Here is an 18986-nt window from a genome sequence, read left to right on the forward strand (position 1 = left end):
TCATTTACCCTTGTTTCCATAATGCCACTCATAGAGCATAAATTAGTATTGCATTTAGTACTGCATTTAAGGCACCCAACAGTGACTTTGAACAGTGCCTTACATACCAGCAAGGCTGGCACAGTGTGACACTTATCTGCCAGACAATGTGCACCTCTAACACCTGTGTATGATGATCTAAACAAAAGACACTGCTTTTCATGTCATCTAACGTGGTTCCAGGAAAAGGAAAACAAAACATGCATAACCGCAAGCCGGCAGATGCCTTCTGGGGATGTATGGAAAACACACCTCCTGAGTCCCCAGTTTGTCAGGGCACATTTTCAGCTACTGGAATTTTCTATAAAAATTCCACCTGTACCTGGGACACTTAAAATCAAGCAAGATATCATCTCAGTCATACAAGGTAAACTTTCATGTCACTAAAGATATATGTCTGAATCTCCACATAATAGTAAAACTAGAAAACTAAATTTTTGCCCATCTTCAAAGCACATTTCTAGGACAAAGCCTCATTATGCTTATGCCTGGCAATAGGGTGCAATAGAGGAATGTGGACAGGAAGCTAGTCCATCACAGGCCACTGAAGTTTTCTTTCCCAAACTCTGTGACCTTCTTTGATAACGTCTCCAGGCCATTTCAGTAAAATTTGCAAGCACTTTGTCTACATAGTATCCAGACCTGTCCAGACAACACCTGTAAATTGTGCAAGATACAGATAGACCCTATCAGTCAGTTTTTAAAAGAGAAAGTGTTTAGTTGTTCTTGCTGACACACAACAATGAAATGTGTCCTCCACATTTAACCCATGTGTCACAGCAAGGGGGTCAGCTAATTCAGCACCCAGGGAGCAGTACCTTGCGGAGGGTACTTCAGTGGTACTTTACTGGCCAGGGATTTGAACCAATAATCTTTCAATTACAAGTGCATGTTCCTAACCATTAGGCCACCAAGGATGTTTATTATGTTTCACACTATATCGCTACAACAAAGTATATATAGCTGTCCAATAAACACACACCATAAATGTATATAACCGACTTTTATGTCAATTTGCGCAGTCATATGTGTGTAATGAATTGTGCTCTCTCTCTCTCTCTCTCTCTCTCTCTCTCTATATATATATATATATATATATATATATATATATATTTATATATATATACACTGACCTAAAGGATTATTAGGAACACCTGTTCAATTTCTCATTAATGTAATTATCTAATCAACCAATCACATGGCAGTTGCTTCAATGCATTTAGGGGTGTGGTCCTGGTCAAGACAATCTCCTTAACTCCAAACTGAATGTCAGAATGGGAAAGAAATGTGATTTAAGCAATTTTGAGCGTGGCATGGTTGTTGGTGCCAGACGGGCCGGTCTGAGTATTTCACAATCTGCTCAGTTACTGGGATTTTCACGCACAACCATTTCTAGGGTTTACAAAGAATGGTGTGCAAAGGGAAAAACATCCAGTATGCGGCAGTCCTGTGGGCGAAAATGCCTTGTTGATGCTAGAGGTCAGAGGAGAATGGGCCGACTGATTCAAGCTGATAGAAGAGCAACTTTGACTGAAATAACCACTCGTTACAACTGAGGTATGCAACAAAGCATTTGTGAAGCCACAACACGCACAACCTTGAGGCGGATGGGCTACAACAGCAGAAGACCCCACCGGGTACCACTCATCTCCACTACAAATAGGAAAAACAGGCTACAATTTGCACGAGCTCACCAAAATTGGACAGTTGAAGACTGGAAAAATGTTGCCTGGTCTGATGAGTTTCGATTTCTGTTGAGACATTCAAATGGTAGAGTCAGAATTTGGCGTAAACAGAATGAGAACATGGATCCATCATGCCTTGTTACCACTGTGCAGGCTGCTGGTGGTGGTGTAATGGTGTGGGGGATGTTTTCTTGGCACACTTTAGGCCCCTTAGTGCCAATTGGGCATCGTTTAAATGCCACAGCCTACCTGAGCATTGTTTCTGACCATGTCCATCCCTTTATGACCACCATGTACCCATCCTCTGATGGCTACTTCCAGCAGGATAATGCACCATGTCACAAAGCTTGAATCATTTCAAATTGGATTCTTGAACATGACAATGAGTTCACTGTACTACAATGGCCCCCAGAGTCACCAGATCTCAACCCAATAGAGCATCTTTGGGATGTGGTGGAACGGGAGCTTCGTGCCCTGGATGTGCATCCCACAAATCTCCATCAACTGCAAGATGCTATCCTATCAATATGGGCCAACATTTCTAAAGAATGCTTTCAGCACCTTGTTGAATCAATGCCACATAGAATTAAGGCAATTCTGAAGGCGAAAGGGGGTCAAACACCGTATTAGTATGGTATTCCTAATAATCCTTTAGGTGAGTGTGTGTATATATATATATATATATATATATATATATATATATATATATATATATATATATATATATATATATATATATATATATATATATATATTATGCACACATACCCACCATGTGTGACCAGACAGACAGTGTTCAATCGTTGGTAGATATTTTTCATCTACCATTTTCAGCAACTGCTTATCCATTTATGTTGATAAAGATGTCAGGCATCTCATAAAATGAGACACACTGGAAGGTCGGAGAATAGCAGGGTGCTTATTCAATTGCACATTCTTGCATAGTCATGTAACAGGGAAGGCACTACCTCACCTGGACTGCATTCTTTGAATTACAGAGAAAGGGTGACCACATCGTAAGAAACGTTCCACTCGAAATACTATGGAGGACAGCTTGGGGGGCGGTTAAGCTAAACACTGCAAGGTGTTTATCTGGTCATGTTAAAATGTTTGTTAAATGTTAACATTTTGATTAAGCAACAGATTCTGTGGTTTCTAAGCACTTTTGCTGATGAGCATGATGCCAATTCACATGCACGCACACATTCACATTCACTATCAGAAATCAGAAAACTTTATTAATCCCAAAGGAAATTGCTTACATAACGACTGCACAACATACAAGAACAATACAATGAAGTACTAAAGATTACTGTAGCAACTATGGGCAGCCGAGAGACAACAGTTTGCATAACTGCATGTGTTTGGATCATTGGTAGAAACCAAAGCACCGAGAGGAAATCCAGGGAGAAAACACACAGTCTTGTCCATGCAGGGGTGAACCCTGGATAGGAAGTCAGTCCATCCCAGGGCAAAAGGCAGGGGTACAATTAATGATTTGGTGTATTCTGTGGTTCAGAATCAGATGGAATTTCCCAAAGTGAAGTTATGACATTAATAGATTCTTTTCCAAATTAAAAAAGATTATTTTAAATCTGAATTCTGGTGTTTCACTAGTGGTCCATATGCCTCACCAAAAACACTACTAAAATTATAGCACATGCATTTCTGTTTGATGGGCAGAGTGACTTCCAGGGCCAGACCTGTGGGCAACACTGAGCCCAAAACATTTTGTGAATTTCACATGACTTGCCCACAGCTTCCCCACCTCTGCCCCGTCCTAATATTCCCACAACAATGGTGGGCTGTTGTTTTCCTGCCAGATGTTTGTGCCCTGATGCCTGTGAGATTTCTCAATGCACCCTATTGTACTCTGTAGCCATATTTACCATGGCAATCATCAGACTGCTTCGCTTTTGTGAACGGTTCACTCAGAGAGCGTCTGACCAGCCTTTTCTCACATACACCGATCATTTATAAGACATCAGGGGTGCTATCACTTTAACAGGTGTGACGTTCATGAAGAATAAAATCTGTCGTCATGAATTTTGCATTATTTCTTTATCTTGTATAAAGCAATGTATACATTTATACTATATTGTGTACAAATTCTTATCAGGTACTGTAGAAAAAAATAAGAATTAGAAATTAACAACTTAAATATCAAAGACTCTAGTTTGCCAATAAAAAAGAGAACCAAATCAGTTTTAAGAGATGCAAATTTCCATTTTACCAGCGTTAGCGTATATAATTTGCTTTTTGCTCAATACTTTTGATAAATGGAGGAACGGGAAACATTTCCAGCATGCAACGGAAAACTCCAATACCCATAAGTCCGAGAGTGCTTGACCTGTGTGACGTAACCATAACAGGAAGTGACGAGGGCAATAAAAGGATTGGGAGGAATGTTGTTGACATGCAAGAAGCAGCCTGTTATATCGTATATCTTACGTGTCATATCTGTGAGCGTTAAGTAAAAGATAAGCTGTTCTCCTATAAACCAAACGTGGTAAGTTCAGCTGGTCATTGTTGCATTTTGTCGGGATAGTTATCTGTTTGGTTGCCGGAGCAGTCCAAAATGGACGACAGCAAGGTAAGAAAATAAAGGCAGCTATGCAGGCCGATCACTGACCTACTTATCATTGACGGGGTTGGTTTAAGTCCGGAGTATAATAGATCTGGCCGTTGGCTTTCGAGGATCTGCATAAATTCACTACCTGATCTTTCGTGTATTAGATGTAGATTTTGCAGTACATGTCAGGTAGCACAGCTGAGATCTGCTGAAACATTGGCTCACGGAAAGTCGTGTGCGTTTAGAATTAGCCGCTAATGAGGATGCAAGCGTGCAAAACTGAAGCAAAACGCGATGTTCTTCAACAGCGCTGTTTTTCAGCCAAAAATAGTCGAGCTGTTGGAAACATCCGATGCTTCCGGAGCCTGCAAAGCAGGAACCTTAATTGTTACAGTTAAAGTTAGGAAAAACACATGACGAGCCCTGTGCCTGATGCAGATGGTGGGCGGCAAAGTGAAGAAGCCGGGCAAGCGTGGACGTAAGCCGGCCAAAATCGACCTGAAAGCCAAGCTGGAGCGGAGCAGGCAGAGCGCACGGGAGTGCCGGGCCCGCAAGAAGCTGCGCTACCAGTATTTGGAAGAGCTGGTGTCCAGTAAAGAGAGGGCCATCTGTGCGCTGCGGGAGGAACTGGAGATGGTAGGACTGAGCAGGGATGGCAGTCTTTGTATATCACACTTGAATGATAGGTGTCAGTTTGGGTATGGATGGTAGGGACTTGTCTCCTACCATTATGGGAGTACTGTGTGTGTTTAAGGGACTGGGGACTCAGGGCTGATTTGGTCCCTACGGATGTTGAAACCAAAACTACACATTTGATAGACATCTTCATCCAGATGTGTGACCGGTCATTTTTGGATGCTTATCTGGGACTAGAACTTAAGAGATAGATGTGGCTCAGCAGTGGCTTTCCCTTCCAAGAATATTCTCTCTCCTCCTGTTTGTGTGGTAGTACAAGCAGTGGTGCTCTGCGATGGACCAGGGGAAGATCCCATCCGAAATCAAGGCCTTGCTGACGGGAGATGAGCAGAAGACGTCCCAAAGCACCAGCAAGCCTCCTAAGAATGGAAAGGGTCACACAGCCAGTAATGGGCAGAGTAAGCTGGTTTAGGGTGGACAAGTGTAAGCAAAAGCCTTTGAGGTGACAGTGAAAACTCTGCCTTTGCGTGTGTTTTTCACAGTAGTCTCTTTTGCACTGTAGAGTTTGTATATTGCACAGGTTTCTGTTACGATATTTGTAGGAGCTGGATGTAAGTTGACTAGTCAGTTAAAGCTGCGTTGTTCGAAATTACTGATATAAAAGAGTGGGCATGCGATAATGAAGGTACTTTGTAAAGATGTGTAAATTTACTGTTAGCCTGTTTTTTTACCTTATGTTTTCTCTATCACTGTGTGCATTTGTATGCTAATAAGGCTTCTGTATCATAGAAATGATAATTTTTTATGTGGAAGGCAGACTAAATCTGCTAACGGATGCTATATTTTGCTATTATGAGTAGACAACTCTAGCTATATTCCTGTTAGGAATGAAAACCTTTCGCCGTAGTGTGGTCCATACTCTGGAAAACTTTGTGGAAGCTGTTTTATAAATGATGTGTGTAAGGTTTTAAATCAGTGGTGACCTAGTTTGTCCAGATGTCCATTTTTGCTGAGTAGGTGTGGAAGCAGAACTTATTTTTGTAAAGGCCTAGGAGGTACGCGAGCAGCAGACATGCTTTTTTTAATTAGACTCACTGAAAGGAAGTCTCTCTTCAGTGTGTGTGTGGTGGGGGGCAGTCGAGCGTGTGTGAAGTCTGAAATCCAGGCCTCTGGTACACATGCGGATCAATGACGAACGCACAAATGCACCTAGAGAAGGCAGGCCCGCTCTGTAGAGGAGGAATGACCAGAGACGGCCAGCCACACTTCTGTCACCTTAATGCGGGCGCGGCCGCTGGCCCAGGGCTCCAGCCTCTCGTCCTCGTGACTCCCCCACTTCACGCAAGTATGGACTATTGTCCTTTTCTGAGATGCTCCTTTACTGGCACAAGGACGAGAGGTCAATTTGTTTTTTTGGTTTTTTTTTTAGAAGAAAATACACTTTGTGATGATCCACTTGCTTGAGTGCCAAAAGAGATATGTCCAAGAACTGAAGACCACACTGAGTTAACAAAGAAAATGGGTAATAACTGTGATCGACGCTGACATTTTTTTTTCCTAGCCTTTGTTTTTGTGTTATGTATGTTATTATGTTACTATAAATTGCACTAAAAGAGTTTTGTTAACGTTTCCCTCCATCTGATTTCATGTATGTATATATCTGTACAAATGAGCTCACTGTTAACCTTCCAAGGACAGAGAGGCTTGATGGAAAGGCATTGTGATCGTACTATACAAAAAGGAGCTTTAATCATGACCGAACGTTCCCTGTGTTTCATTATGTGTATGTGCTCTCACAACACAGCTAAAAGCTATGTGCTGTACTGTGCACACTAAACCTTTTCACGTTAGCTATAGATGAACCAAATCATTTTGGAAAAAAAAAGTTAAGCCTCTGGTTACCTTGTAGCCAGTATAAGATTTTGTTGTTCATCAGCGTTGTATTTGTAATTAAAAATGATGGAGAGAGAGAGAGGGATCAGCTGGGATCCAAAAGGAAGGGTGAAGACACTTCTTGCACCTATTTTCTGTGGTAATAAGTGGCAATAACTACTAAGCTGCATGGGGCCTGAAGAAAGGGAGCAGCTGTCAGTTGGCATTTCTTTCTTTTGGTTTCGTCATGCTTGTCTGTTCAAAAATCCCCCAGATTTGATGGTATTTATTTATTTCCTCTTATGAGAACTGAACAGACGTTAAAACTATGTTTTAAAAACGGGGTTCTCGTACTATATGGGGTAATGGGGAAATGCCAAAGTGTCCTTGAAGGATTGTGTGTGCGTGTTGCCGTTATGTTTGTACTCCAAAAGGTTTCACTCTTGCTGTCTCATATTGTTTTATCTTGCTGTGTCTTTTTGGCCCTTTTTTGAAGTGATTGATATCTAAGGGCATTTTCTGGTCCCCCAATTCTATTTTTTTTGACTGATTAATTTAATTGTATCGCTGAGTTTGGACTCTACAGTTAAATTCATGTATATTTATTTACATCCCCTTAAGAAGTTCATGTTGTATGTTGTTTGTGATCACATTCTTAAAAAATAAACCATTAAGAAACCATTTTAAATGTTCGTACATTTAAATGTTCATCTAGTTATGCATAGCGTTAGCAAATATGTTGTCATTGAGCATGACCAACTGAGGGAAAATGTGCACAATTTTTCAAATGTTCAGGACCGTATACAAAAGTGATTATACATTAGGATTCTCAAAAAAATACTCTTGCAAATGCATAAAGAAGCTTTCAGGAAGATTCTCTGAAGAACTACAAATTTCAAGACGGGTCATGAATTGCCTGAAACTTCAAATTCTTCATCCTAATTTGTATGATGGGACTGCAGGACTTTACACATTGCTGTTGCAAGAATTCTTCATGAAATTAGTCTTTACCTCATTCCTCTAGTGGAGAAAAATGTCTGCTAGTGGAGAAAAATAACATCTGATTCACTATAGTATACAACCTTTATGCAGATTGCAGTATAACTGACACACTGCTTGTCCAATCATCTCCATCCTACGCAATGACCCTTATTGAGAAACGTTGCTATTGGCTGATAAGTGTGGGTGGGGGAAGAACAGCACAGCACCTAGAGCCTAATGGCAGATAATCCGTGGACATTATCAAGATTCATTCTTAATGTAATAAATGTTTGAGTGACACGTTTCACTTACAATCATGATTGCAGGCATTTAGATGGATTTTCCGGACAAAGTGCTGCCCCAACTGTCTTGCTGAAATGTAAACGCTGGCTTAATACGAAGAAATAAAAATGTGATAGCTTTAACATTACAGTTGTGCTGAAAACAATACAGGCCCTTTGTTAACACTGCAGTAAACCCTGAGGAACCTGTTTTGGTTTCGTTGTGTTGAGGGAAACTCCTATGCGTGAGAATGTGAGTGTGCTGACACTGACCATGTAACAGGTAGGTGCATCTTGAGGCTGATGCGTTCCAGTGCGGTCCCGGCGGCTGCTGGTACCGTGCACTTTGTGCTATTTCTGTTTTTGGACATTTGGGGCTGCTTCAGAGTAAGCTAAAGCACGTGCAGAGAACCAGCAGTTTATTTATATTCTACACTTGTACTCATTTTTGCCTCTGCACCATCACATGAAAGCAGCATTCCCCTTACAGCTATTTTAGAAGCAAGGGGCAGAATCCATGTTGTGGGTTGACATGGTTTGTGTTGGCCCAGAGCTATACGGAAAAACCAATGAGCCGCAATGGGAGTTTGACCAATCATGTCACTGCAGAGGTACCAGAGCCGACTTTGCAGTGACTCTACACATCCACAGTGCTTTTTTTTTGTGCCAGAGTTCAGCTGCGCTCCACCACCTCAAACGCAGAACGCAATATAATTCAACTTACAATTCATTTGAGTTAAACTTTGGAATAAATACAAATTGAACTAAAGAAGTGTTTTTTTTTCATAAAATCGGTTGTGTTGTATGATTTTTTTGACATACGTCTGCCCAGGGTTTGAATTACACTGTTTTTCTGGGAGCCTCATTTTCCCGGTGTGTGCCACGAATTCCCACATCACGCACGTACACATGCGTGACAGCGTGGCCAATAACAGGGATTACAAATTAAGCACTGCCCATTCACACTACAGAACAATACAGCATCAATGCATACAACACACAACACTGCCCTCCAGAAGATAATCTATTTATTCTTTTTTGTCCAATGGGAGACTTACATAATGTGTGCGTGTAAAATTGCTTCTAAAAAAGATTCCTAAAATGTCCGTCCTCTCATTTGTAGGCCTGTATGGTGAAAGATTTGTTTCCCAGCTGCTCATGTTCACAGATGCATATATGCGCAGGTGCCAGAGATACACAACTGAGAGAGACGGACACCGGGGACGACGGCTCGTGGTAACACAAGTGGCTGCTCTGTCAAACATGACAGTAAGCACCCCCCCACCATATGTAGCTAGAGATGGTATTATCCATGGGTGGGGCTCCTACATGCATTTCCCATTTATTCCAATGTATGTATTCTATTCCACTTTAGCTCAAATCCATACTATGGGAGAGCAGTGTGGTGTTACTTTTTATTTAGCTGTGACTTTCAACCTGTGATAACAGAAACAGAGGCGCCAAAGACCAAGACCCTTGGATCACTTCCACCATGGTCTGTACTGTCATTCTGGATCACAGCGGTGCCTTCAATCCTTCTTCCAGTTTTAATGGAAAACGTAGTGTGACACGTTCCAGCCCCTTGTGTTTGTAGGCAACTGGAGTGCAACTTATACAGAGTTAATTTCAGCCTGACATTAAAAAAAAAAAACATGAGCTTGATTACAATCAACGAAGACCAAAGATACCAGCCCAGCAGAAAGTGGTTTGGTGGTGAGGAAACTGGACTTGTGTTCTGAAGTTTGTGGTAAGTGGGTGATGTGACCATGAGCAAAGCACTGAATTGCTTCTGAAAATAAACACTCCTGCTACGCTAATATCAAATCCCATAGCGTGTTAGCTTGTTAGCTCAAGGGGAACTGGAGGCACGGACACCTGATTCAGTGTTTTATTTGCCTTTTTATCTGTAGACTGTAGAAATGTAGAAATGTGAATGAAAATGGACAGGAGTAGAACCTCTAGCAGTGCAATGGCAGGCATAGAGGATCCTTGCAAACCTTTATTCTGAGTGTGTGACTGCAATCACACAAATGTGTTGGGTGGGTTGGTGTTGATAGGCCACGCCAACTTCTTCTCCTTCGCATCACGGTCGAAGGTGCTGTAGATGGAGTCCTTGGTGACGGACCTATGCTGTGCCAGGGCGGGGATCTCCACTATCCCCACATAGTTCTTCTTGGCCATCCGGGAGCTTGTGGTGATGGTGTATGCATTGCTGCGGTAGCACTTCATGGACGACATACAGAAGGTCTCCTTCATGCCCCGCCGGAAGTTAGCATTGTAAACACAGTACAGCGTGGGTTTGAAGGCAGAGGAGCTGAAGGAGACCAAAGTGATGGCCATGAAGAAAGATACGCCCTGCTGTGAGCCATCTTCACTGGGGTGCCACAGCTGGGCAATGTAGAATGGCATCCAGGTTACAAGAAAGACAGCATTGAGCAAAAGAAACATCTTAATGGTCTTGACCTTAGTCCTGGGAACAATGTTCATCGTCCTCCTCACTGTGCGTCCATCTGTACCAATCCTCCAGATGTACTTTACCACTTTCTGGTAGAACAGGAGTATGAGGAGTATAGGCAGCAGGAAACCAAAGAGCAAGTGTACCATGCCATAGAGAATGCCGTCCCAGCCACCCGGGAGGAAGAAGTTACAGTGACTGTGCATCGATGAGCCATAGAAGAAGAAGCAGGGGGACACGAGTGCTGCGTTGAAGGTCCATGATGCCAGGATCATCTTCTTGGCTTTCTCCCGGGACACCTTGAAGCTGAGCGGGTAGACGATAGTGTAGAAGCGGTCCAGGCAGATGGATAGCAGCACATAGCTCTGCATGCCAGGGGCCAAGTACTGGATGTAGCGCACCACCTTGCATAGGCCACTACCCAACGGCCACTGTCCGGAGATCACCTGCAGCAGAGTGAATGGGGTGCAGCCCAGACTCATCAGCAGGTCCCCACATGACACCGATACCACAAAGTAGTTGGTGGTAGACTGGGTCCTGCGGCTACGGTGGATGACCAGGCAGACCAAGGCGTTGCCGAACACCGAAACCAGCCATAGAGCTCCAAGAGCAAGGCCAAGAGGGACCACCTCTCCTGGCAACAATGTGTATGAGGGGAGGGAGCCATTAGGACTGGGAATGGTAGGGGAACCCTGTCGGGGGCAATCAGGCAGGCTCGAGACACTGGGCCAGGAGGTCGCATTGTCCCCCTCACTGGAGTTGAAGAACACTGAAGGAGTGATGGCAGTAGACTGCAGAGACGGCTTTGTGGTGTCCGTCGAGTGGGCATACACCATCTTTTCTCTTCTTGTATTGAATAGGACCTGCAGAAAAAGGTAGAAGGACATCTCACTTCAGATTTATGAAACACAATAAACATATTCAATCTATCTGAGAGGTTTTTTTCTTGTCCTCCTCATGGTAACAAAAAGACACCTATTCAGGTGTAACTGAAGTTGGCTGCAGTTCTGACTCCAAGGTAAGATGCTGTTATACCATAGATTAAGGGTCCAAATCTTAACTGTCAAAGACAGTATAAATGATGTTGTGGAATACTACAGGTCACCCTAAATACTACAGTCTACTATAGTGCTAGCGTAGCTCAGCCACACGCAGACTCGGATTTACTAGCACAGAGATCTGCGTTTCAGGTCTCCATTGTAGAGGTGCAGATGCTTCTGATGCAACCCCACTCCCTTAATGAAAGTACACAGCCTTTGTTGGTCTTTTGTGGACTTTGCTGGTAAACTGGAGCCTTTGTAAGATATTTTGAATGAATACGTCCTCTAAGAAAGAAAAAGATAATATAACAGAAGTAACTACCTGATGAATAATTTATCTGCATCTTATATGCAGTGATGCAGGTAGTCTTCCATGATGATTTGTTTATCTTTGTACTCATCCATGAATAACAGCTCTGTTACAGCTTTAACTTAACCAGTGGCATTAGAACATTTACAGAAATTTCCCTCTCAGACAGATTCTACAATTTATTATTTGTGGATATGATATAAAATATTTTTTGTATCAAAAATGCCCAAATGAGTACACCTACCAGGGCATTAGAGTAAAAATATTCTGTACGTTCTTTTTAAACTTAATAATAGTCTCACAAAATTTTTGTACAAGACAAAATCCAAAACCTAAAGGGGAATTTTAACAAAGTTTTACAATACCCCTCCAGGTTCTAAACAAAGGCATATGTGCATTTTACACTGAATTATAATTAATTAAAACAGCAGTTGGGAATACTTTGGAGAAACCATCTAATTAAGGCAAAATAAACTAATGAAATCCTGCTCTCACGGGATGCCTCTGTGTGAACTTAAGAGACATTTATATGGGGTAAACAAATGAGTAAAGTAACTGGAGAGTTTGAACTACTGAAAGCAATGACACGAGTTAAAATCAACACTGCAGATTTTACTGTATTTCAGCCACAGTAACATAACTTTGATGATTTAGATTCCTACAAGTTACTGAAAGACACAGAAACTAAATGGAAGTCCTGAAAAAACTGCTTAATGACATTTCAGATTTTACCCTGCGTAATGCCCATCCATGCAGCATCTATAATCCACCCATTTGTTCACACACACACACACAGGTTTGTAATTGTATCTTTGTGAGGACTCTCCATTCATTTCTATGGGGAAAACTCTAATCACAACATGAAGACCTTAACCCCTACCCAGCCCTAACCATAACCATAAGTAACCAAACAATATACGAGACTTTAGGCGTTTTTACTTTTTTTATTTCATTCACAGTCCTTGTAGGGACCCGAAAAAATGGTGGCCACAACGTCAAAAATGCAGGGTTTTATTACATTGTTGGGGACATTTGGTATTTATTAAAATACGTGTCACACATACCAGTTATACAAATACGTACTGAATGGTTCTCGTACATCGTAGTTAGAGGAAACATAGAGTTGTGGAATCAGCCCTTTAAAACCAATGACTTTTTTTCCAACCACTGAGGCTGTTTTTAACATCAGCGACAGCGTACGTGGCTGCTTCCTGTGCGAAAGGGTACCCTGTTTAACCGGATGTGTAGTTAAGGTCTTTTACTTATCAAGCCACGCACCATTGTTTAATATCTGCCAAACACATGAGTGTAAATGTCATCGGTTGTAAAGCTCCATATTTTACCGCCGACCGTGGGCCGCCTCGCTAACTGCGATGTAACCCAGGGAAGCGATCGAGGCCAGGGCACCTGCCTCCCCCCACCCCGACCCCCCGAGTCTTCAGGGCGGATATTAATTAAAGAAGGTGAGGTGTCCACAAGGGAGGGTTTATGCTTATCGCCAGTCTCCTGTTTACTTTCGCTGCTTTGGCCCGGGTATTCCCTAGGCAACCTTGCTCAGCGCTGCGCCGGGTCCCATGTGCACGTGCTGACAGGACTGGACACGCGTCTGTCTCGCGCTCAGGCGCACACACACTCGCGCGCACACGCTCACACACACCCTCATATACACGCGCAAAGTGCAAAATTATAGAAAACCAGACATTCTTCTCCACTGGAGCTCAGTGCTTCTTTGGGTAAACAATGAAGGGCGACGTTTTGCACAAATCTTGAAATGTTTTTCCTTTCTAACTTTTCTAACACAATAGCTACATTTTAAATCAAACACACCAATCTTAAAAATAATCATAAATTCAAGAAGTTGCTTTGTATAGATATTGTAAGGTGATTATATTATTGTTGTTGATATTGTCGTTGTTGTTGATGATGTCGTTCTGTTATCTTAATAAAAGTTATCTTTAATAGTGCAACAGATACCAATACCCTTTGGATTTTAACGAGCAAGACACAGGATCCAAGGTTATAAACAGAACTCGCTTTCAGAAGTACTCTATCATTTCAAAGACTCAATCATTTCTTTACAGTCTGGAAACATGGTTATATTTATGCGCACTGCATTTGGTGCTATTGGTGTTTTTAATTGACAGTAACATTTTTTTTTTATCAGTAACGCCCAAATGTTCCGAATAACCAATGCACAAATGTAGCCTAAATGCACAAATAAATATAAATTGTGGTTTGTAATAAATATGAAAAAACAAAATAAAATTTTAAATTTTGAATTTGAATAAACTGTACAATTCGCGGTGGATTTATTTACTAATTCGTAGTCCAAACAAGTAATGATTAATGCAAAGGTCATTTTCGAGCTAGTGATACAAAGGTAGTGGACGCAATGTTGATGATTAGGAAAAAAACACGAATATTTGCTGCACAAACTGCAATTTAATTTTTCAGCCCAATGTCTTAATTTCCATAATGTCATTACAACGAAGGACCACAGTTCTCCATCGGAAACCTGCCGAACTTAGTGGGGAGCAGTGCCTTAGTCACTTAGCCTGATAACATAGATTCAGTGATATTATAGCTTTTCGTACTGCTTTTCCACATTTCGTCCGTGCAATTTTACTCGTCGTATTATTTATTCGCGTTTGTATCATCTTCAAATAAAAGCGCAACAGTACACAATAGGTGCCCTTTTACGACAAACATGCTGCTCGTAAAATCAATACAAAGATCAATGTTTCTCTAACAAAACATGTCAAGTCAAACGAGTAACATTCGGATAGGACGTACTTGCATATTTTTTACACTGAGTCAATATTTTTTGTTTTTAACAAGTAGCCTACCAGCAGGCCTGTGGATTGAAAGTAATTTTAAAACCGATCAAAGAAAACGGGCAGCTTTTAAAAACGTCACTTCCTAATAAAATGCAATAACAGTAAGACTGATGCGCCCGATTGCTTTTTCACCTCCGTCATTAGCTATTCTGTCCCCCATATGTATTTCAGGCTACGCCGTTCACCGCCCGAAACAGCCACCAAAGTGACCAAACGTGCCTACCTCGTCAAATCAAAGGGCATAACATGGTGATTCCGGCGTTCGGCGTATTTGTGCGAAACACACGTTGTCTCCAGATGCGGGCTCATAGATCCAGCCTCGGTCTTTTTCTCTTGCAGGATGCTTGGATGTAGGGCAACTCGGACCGAAACAAGATGCCGTGGGGGGGGGAAGCTTGATGATCAGTCCATATATTTTTTCTCACTCTCTCAACACAGAATATCGCGTGTGTGAGTGCGCGATCATGTGTTTTTCCACGAAAACACCTTAGACGGATCACTCAGTATGTACAGAATTAAATTAAGCTTAGATAGCCTATGGAGATTGATGCACAGATGCAACAAACGCGACGGCACTGAGAGGACTGCACACGTACACAGCGCTTGGTGTAAGCGCGGAATATGCGTGACTTCAGGACCCCGGACAGCGGCATATTCCCACCCCACCCAAAACCTCAAAGACGCGAATGTGATTGAAATGAACCTACGGATCGATCCATAGTGCATGCAGTACCAGTTGGGCTTTAATAAAACAAGATATACACCAAGTGAAACAGGAGCGCTAACTGCGCAAATAACCTTCTTTGTTAGTATGCAGTGCCGAACTGTTCCGAATAATCAATGTAGAATGATTTAGTACTCCGACTGAAAGTCGCAGTGGTGATTAGTATTTTGTGTGTTATGTGCACTGTAAGTTTAGCTTGCCGTTCAGTCGCACTGGTTTCGAATAGGCCTGTTACTCTGTATTAATTAAAGAAACAGAATATATAGGGATCCCTTTTTATTTGTAAAATTCTTGCCGTTTGGAAGCACAGGATAGGGGTAACGTCGTTATTATATTATCATTATTATAGAATTTCACTCGTTATGAAAACATAAGCTTAGGTGTGGAAGCAAATTTTGCAGGTTGCTTTGGATGAAACAATATATGCGGCTACATTCCTATCAAATATGTAGGATACAGACCGTGTAAACATTTATTATTCGTTAGTAATGGGACTACTACGTTATAGAGATCATATTCAAATGGGTGCTTGTTCGACTGGAGCAAGTTCAGAGTATTTTCACAAGATGCAGCCCCAGTTCTGGCACATGAACCATCAATTAGCCTCAGGATCCTTTTCATTTCCATAATGTCCTGGTGCTGCTGTGAAAGATAGCAACAGAAGATCCATGATAAGAGTGATAATCTCTGCCATTTCAATACATTCACATTGCTGAAATACCAGACCTGACTCACTTCTGTATTTGTACTAAGCACAGTGAACAATTTACAGTAAATCCCAGAATTATCAGGAAAACTTTAGCTTTCACCTCACCAGCACGTACAGGATGGTAGATACTTAGGGGAGTAGTAAGTGTAAAATTCTTCAAAATGATTAAAAGAGGATGTTAAATGAGAGACTAAAAGATGTTTGTCGGATAAAATTATCCTCAGTGCATATAAAATAATGATGTCAGTGACATTTTCCCATTTTTTTATCAGTATACACTGATCAACCATAACATTAAAACCACTGAGAGGTGAAGCGAATAACATTGATTATCTCGTTACAATGGCATCTTTGTAAAGATGTCAAGGGTGCCGTCATGTATGAGGCAAGTGACCAGTCAGTTCTTGAAGTTGATGTGTTGGTAGCAGGGAAAATGAGCAAGCGTAAGGATCTGAGCAACTTTGGCAAGGGCCAATTTGTGATGGCTAGACAACTGGGTCAGAGCATCTCCAAAACGACAGGTCTTGTGGGGTGTTCCCAGTTTGCAGTGGTCAGTACCTACCAAAAGTGGTCCAAGGAAGGCCAACTGGTGAACCAATGAAAGGGCACTCAAGGCTCATTGATGCGCATGGGGAGCGAAGGCTAGCCCATCTGGTCTGATCCCACAAGAAAGCTACTGTAGCACAAATTACTGAAAAAGTTAATGCTGGTTATGATAGAAAGGTGTCAGAACACACAGTGCATCACAGCTTGCACCTATACTGCGCATGTAAGCATCAGAACTGGACCATGGAGCAATGGAAGGTGGTCTGGTCTGATGAGTCACAATTCTTGTTACATCATGGAGACGTCCGAGTTCATGTGCATTGTTTACCTGAGGAAGAAAAAGCACCAGGATGCATTTTGGGAATAAGGCAAGTTGGCGGAGGTGGTGTGAGGCTATGGGCAACCTTCTGCTGGGAAACCTTGGGTTCTGGCTTTCATGTAGATGTCACTATGACACATTGCAAAAATAAAGGGTAAACCTGCACTCAGGAGAGGCCTTTTCTATTAACATTTTAGTAGGTGAAGCTACCAACCAAAATTGCTTAAATAACCACTTTAAAAAAAAAAACTATTTAGAGGAATATCTTTCTTAATAAGTATCAAACAAATTTTTTTTCCTTATATTTTTTCTTTATTACAAAAGCCGATAGACATTTCGACAATGTCTTCCTCAGAGTACAAACATATTGTTAAACATGCCCAAAGTGCCATTATAAACTGGTGTATAATCATTTTTGTTAAAGGCATACTTTCATTGTCTTTCTTACTCAAAACTGGGTAGGGCCCAAGGGGTTTTAGTGTAGGGAGATTTAGTGTAAATATCAAAAATTCCACTGATGTGTAACTTCTCCTAAAAGAAAAATGATGTAAAATGACTTCAACATGTAATTTAAATTGGCTGCACAAAAGCATTGAGTCTTGTTTAGAAGCAGCCCTGAGCATTGGCTGTGGAATCACTGTCTCTGTGTTGGTGGCATTTGTTATCACAGCAGCAGATGGTTAAGAGGGGGATTTTTCACCTCTATCAGTCACAAAGAAATGGATACATACACACTCTATATATAGGAAAGTATATTTAATTCTCTAATATATTTATACCTCCGGTCACAGGCTACTTATGCCGCACTTTGGTGTTGCAGCACAGTTGTCTGAAAATCCACAAACAGGATGTTCTTTCTCCTTGGCATAGCAGCCCTCAGTTTACAGCAAAATATATAGTTTTCTTCTAGTGCTACATACTGATATACGCAAACACACATGCCAAATCTAAAGCCAATATTGCAGTGAAAAAAAGGATGTATCAAATCAAAAAAAATAATTTTATTACGTGATTGTATTACATCTCAGAAATCAGGAAAGGAGGATGTAACAGCCACCCTCACCCCAAAAAAAAAACACTTAAAATGGGAGCGGCACTAGCGTACTTGGTTCCGTCTCATATGAAGACTCCCTCCATCTATCCATCCCTCCATCCCTCCCAGGGGAGAATGAAGACTTGTTAGTTCTTGTTCTATGTTGAATCGGTGAACATGTCCTACAGCTTGCAGATGGTTTGGTCATTTACCCACTATCACCTGCTGAGTGCATTTTCAGTAACTTGCACGAACATGCATTCAGATCCTTTATTCACTGATACACCAAACACACATAAGTAGAATTTGTCCAGGGGCACAATATGATTATTCACCATGAGCTTCCTGAAGGTTTAGACCTCGTGAAAAATCATGATGGTGAACTTTCAAAGATTTAAATAACAGGGAAAATATCTTCTTATATGAATACCTGATTGAATGTACTGTAATAAGCTGGACCACATTGGTGGTTCAGTATACAGGTTATACCAAATAGATGATAATTTTTCACTTTAAAAAAGCAACTGCAGGCTGACTAAACACCAGCATACTTGTAACTTATAAATCCTTGAAAAGGAGCCTCAACCGACTGCTTGGACAAAACATGAGACTATAAAAGTAGTAAAATTAACCATATTCCATAGTGCTCATACAAACTTTCATTGTGTCAGAAATATGAGACTGCATACACATATTGCAGACATGTGGCAACATGCTAGAGGAGAGCCCAGATGGGGAAGCAGATATCTTGAGTAAGGAAGATCTGAGGGGTGAACAGCCCCCATTGTTACGGTCCAGTTCATTTCACAGGGTCTCTGAGAGCCTTTGCTATAATAGGACAATGCGAGAATGCATCCAAGATGCAGAGCCTGTGACAGAGAGCAGCTACACACCAAAGAAGCCAACAGCATGGGGCTGAGGGCTTTCATTAGTGATTTTGAAATACA

The 18986-nt window shown here is 41.6% G+C and overlaps 2 protein-coding genes across 3 annotated transcripts; one reads left to right on the plus strand and one right to left on the minus strand.

Moving 5' to 3' along the window:
• The first annotated feature begins 4093 nt into the window (after positions 1 to 4093).
• crebl2 (cAMP responsive element binding protein-like 2) lies at positions 4094 to 7485 on the plus strand. 2 transcript variants are annotated; one of them, XM_023817879.2, is made up of 3 exons: positions 4094 to 4317; positions 4735 to 4932; positions 5246 to 7485. In XM_023817879.2, the coding sequence occupies exons 1-3, from the start codon at positions 4303 to 4305 to the stop codon at positions 5402 to 5404; spliced, it is 372 nt and encodes a 123-aa protein (XP_023673647.1). In that variant the 5' UTR covers positions 4094 to 4302; the 3' UTR covers positions 5405 to 7485. The 2 variants fall into 2 exon arrangements, with proteins under 2 accessions (XP_023673647.1, XP_023673648.1); XM_023817880.2 differs by having other exon boundaries at positions 4094 to 4233.
• Positions 7486 to 9940: 2455 nt separating this feature from the next.
• Positions 9941 to 15307, minus strand: LOC111846994 (probable G-protein coupled receptor 19). The gene is made up of 2 exons (XM_023817782.2): positions 14932 to 15307; positions 9941 to 11384 (listed from the first exon to the last, which is right to left on the minus strand). Exon 2 carries the CDS (start codon positions 11355 to 11357, stop codon positions 10089 to 10091), a length of 1269 nt encoding a protein of 422 aa, XP_023673550.2. The 5' UTR covers positions 11358 to 11384; positions 14932 to 15307; the 3' UTR covers positions 9941 to 10088.
• Positions 15308 to 18986: the final 3679 nt, after the last annotated feature.

This window comes from Paramormyrops kingsleyae, chromosome 1, assembly GCF_048594095.1.
Source record: "Paramormyrops kingsleyae isolate MSU_618 chromosome 1, PKINGS_0.4, whole genome shotgun sequence".
Lineage (NCBI taxonomy): Eukaryota > Metazoa > Chordata > Actinopteri > Osteoglossiformes > Mormyridae > Paramormyrops > Paramormyrops kingsleyae.